Source organism: Otolemur garnettii, unplaced genomic scaffold (assembly GCF_000181295.1).
Source record: "Otolemur garnettii isolate 467f Iridium unplaced genomic scaffold, OtoGar3 scaffold00127, whole genome shotgun sequence".
Taxonomy (NCBI): Eukaryota; Metazoa; Chordata; class Mammalia; order Primates; family Galagidae; genus Otolemur; species Otolemur garnettii.
The window spans coordinates 2,137,299-2,139,678 of record NW_003852522.1 but is presented as its reverse complement, the minus strand read 5'-3'; the positions used below and the strand labels follow the sequence as shown (position 1 = coordinate 2,139,678).

The following is a 2,380-nucleotide window of genomic DNA, read 5'->3' as shown; positions in this document are numbered from 1 at the left end:
GCCTTCACATGCTGCCTGAAAGGTTATGTGACCACTGAAGGCTTCCCATATTGCTTACATTCATAAGGTTTCTGTCCACTATGAGTTCTTTCTAGTATTTACACCTAGAGAGTTAACCATGTTTGATATTCACAGGGTCTCTCTGTGGGGTGAGTCCTTTTGTGTCTTCAAAAAGTAATGAGACAATAAAGCTTTCCCATGTTGCTTGTATGGTAAGGGTTACTACCCAGTATGAGTTTTTTCATGTATTCGAAAGGAGCGGGAACACTTGAAGGCCTTCCCACATTGCTGACATTCATAAGGTTTCTCTCCAGTGTGAGTCCTTTCATGGATTCGAAAGGAACGGGAGCAACTGAAAGCTTTATCACATTGCTGGCATTCATAGGGTTTCTCTCCACTGTGAGTCCTTTCATGCATTCGAACAGAACTGGAACAGCTGAAGGCCTTACCACATTGTTTACATTCATATGGCTTCTCTCCAGTGTGAGTCCTTTCATGTATTCGAATAGAGCTAGAACAACTGAAGGCCTTACCACATTGTTTACATTCATAAGGCTTCTCTCCAGTGTGGGTTCTTTCATGCATTCGAAAGGAACTAGAGCAACTGAAGGCCTTTCCACATTGTTTACATTCATATGGTTTCTCCCCAGTGTGAGTTCTTTCATGCATTCTAAATGAACTAGAAAAACTGAAAGCTTTACCACACTGTTTACATTCATAGGGTTTCTCCCCTGTGTGAATTCGTTCATGCATCCGAAAGGAACTAGAACAACTGAAGGCCTTACCACATTGTTTACATTCATAGGGTTTCTCCCCAGTGTGAGTCCTTTCATGTATCCGAACTGAACTGGAACAACTGAAAGCTTTACCACATTGTTTACATTCATGGGGTTTCTCTCCAGTATGAGTCCTTTCATGCATTCTAAAGGAACTAGAACAACTGAAAGCTTTACCACATTGTTTACATTCATAGGGTTTCTCCCCAGTGTGAGTTCTTTCATGAATTTGAAATGAACTGGGACAATCAAAGGCTTTCCCACATTCCTTACATTTATATGGTCCATTTCCTGTGTGCATTATCATGTGTCTTCGAAAGCTAGGAAGAGAAATAAATGCCTTTCCACATTCCTTACAATCATAGGGTTTCTCTCCCGTATGAATTCTTTCATGTTTTCGAAAGGAACTGGGAAAACTGAAAGCTTTTCCACATTTTCTACACTTATAGGGTTTTTCCCCAGTGTGAATCCTTTCATGACTTCGAAAGGATGTGGGACAACTGAGAGCTTTACCACACTGCTTACACTGATATGGTTTTTCCCCAGTGTGTGTCCTTTCATGTATTTGAAAAGTTTGGTAATATGTGAAAGCTTTTCCACATTGTTTACATTCATAGGGTTTTTCTCCAGAATGAGTTCTTTCATGGTTTCGAAATGAACTGGGATGACTGAAGGTCTTTCCACATTCTTTGCATTTATAAGGCTTCTCTCCTGTGTGCATCCTCATGTGTCCTCTAAAGGTCGTATGATAAATGAAGGCTTTCCCACATTCCTTGCATTCATAGGGTTTCTCTCCAGTATGCGTTCTTTCATGTATTTGAAAGGAACTGGGCCAACTGAAAGCTTTACCACATTGTTTACATTTATAGGGCTTCTCTCCAGTATGAGTTCTTTCATGGATTCGAAATGAACTTCGAAAGCTGAATCTTTTCCCACATTCCTTACATTCATATGACTTCTCTGCATATTTGTGATATCCATATGGTCTGTGTTCAATATGAGATCTCATGTGCCTATTAAGAGATGAATGACACATATAGACTTTTCCACACACACTGCATTCATATGGTTTTACTCCAGTAAGAGTTCTCTTTTTCAGTTTAAGATTTGTAGTTTGACTGAAGTTTTCTCCAAATGGACTAGCTTCTTTTCTTTCGCAGAATCTCTCTACTATATAACTTCTGTAAAAAAAAAAAAAAAAGAAGCACATAATTACATAATTGCATTTTTATTAAGAATTTTATGAGTAATGACTATTAAAGATTTCCCAATCATTAATTGGGAAAGTACATGTAATGAATGTTTAAGTATATATAGTCAATGTTTTGGAAGATGACCACAGCAATTATTAAACAGTGAAATCTGGAACATGAAATTTCTAATTATTGTTTTCAGACAAGCTATTATTCAAATACTGAACATCTATGCCATGTTTAAGAAAACCTTTTTGATAAAAATTTTCTAAAAATAAACAAATATAAAACTGTGCTTAATTGTTTGCTTACTTTGTTTTTAAATTTTAATGACACACTAAGATTCTCTCATGAGACAGTACTTTTTTTCTAAGTATAACTCACCTTAGATTTCTCCCCTGGTTTTTTTTC

General features: G+C 37.1%; 1 protein-coding gene across 1 annotated transcript; it reads right to left on the bottom strand.

Annotated features, from left to right (window-relative positions):
- Positions 1-222: 222 nt before the first annotated feature.
- On the bottom strand, positions 223-1,922 carry LOC105887810 (zinc finger protein 709). Its single transcript, XM_023518054.1, has one exon. It carries the CDS (start codon positions 1,810-1,812, stop codon positions 223-225), a length of 1,590 nt encoding a protein of 529 aa, XP_023373822.1. The 5' UTR covers positions 1,813-1,922.
- Positions 1,923-2,380: the final 458 nt, after the last annotated feature.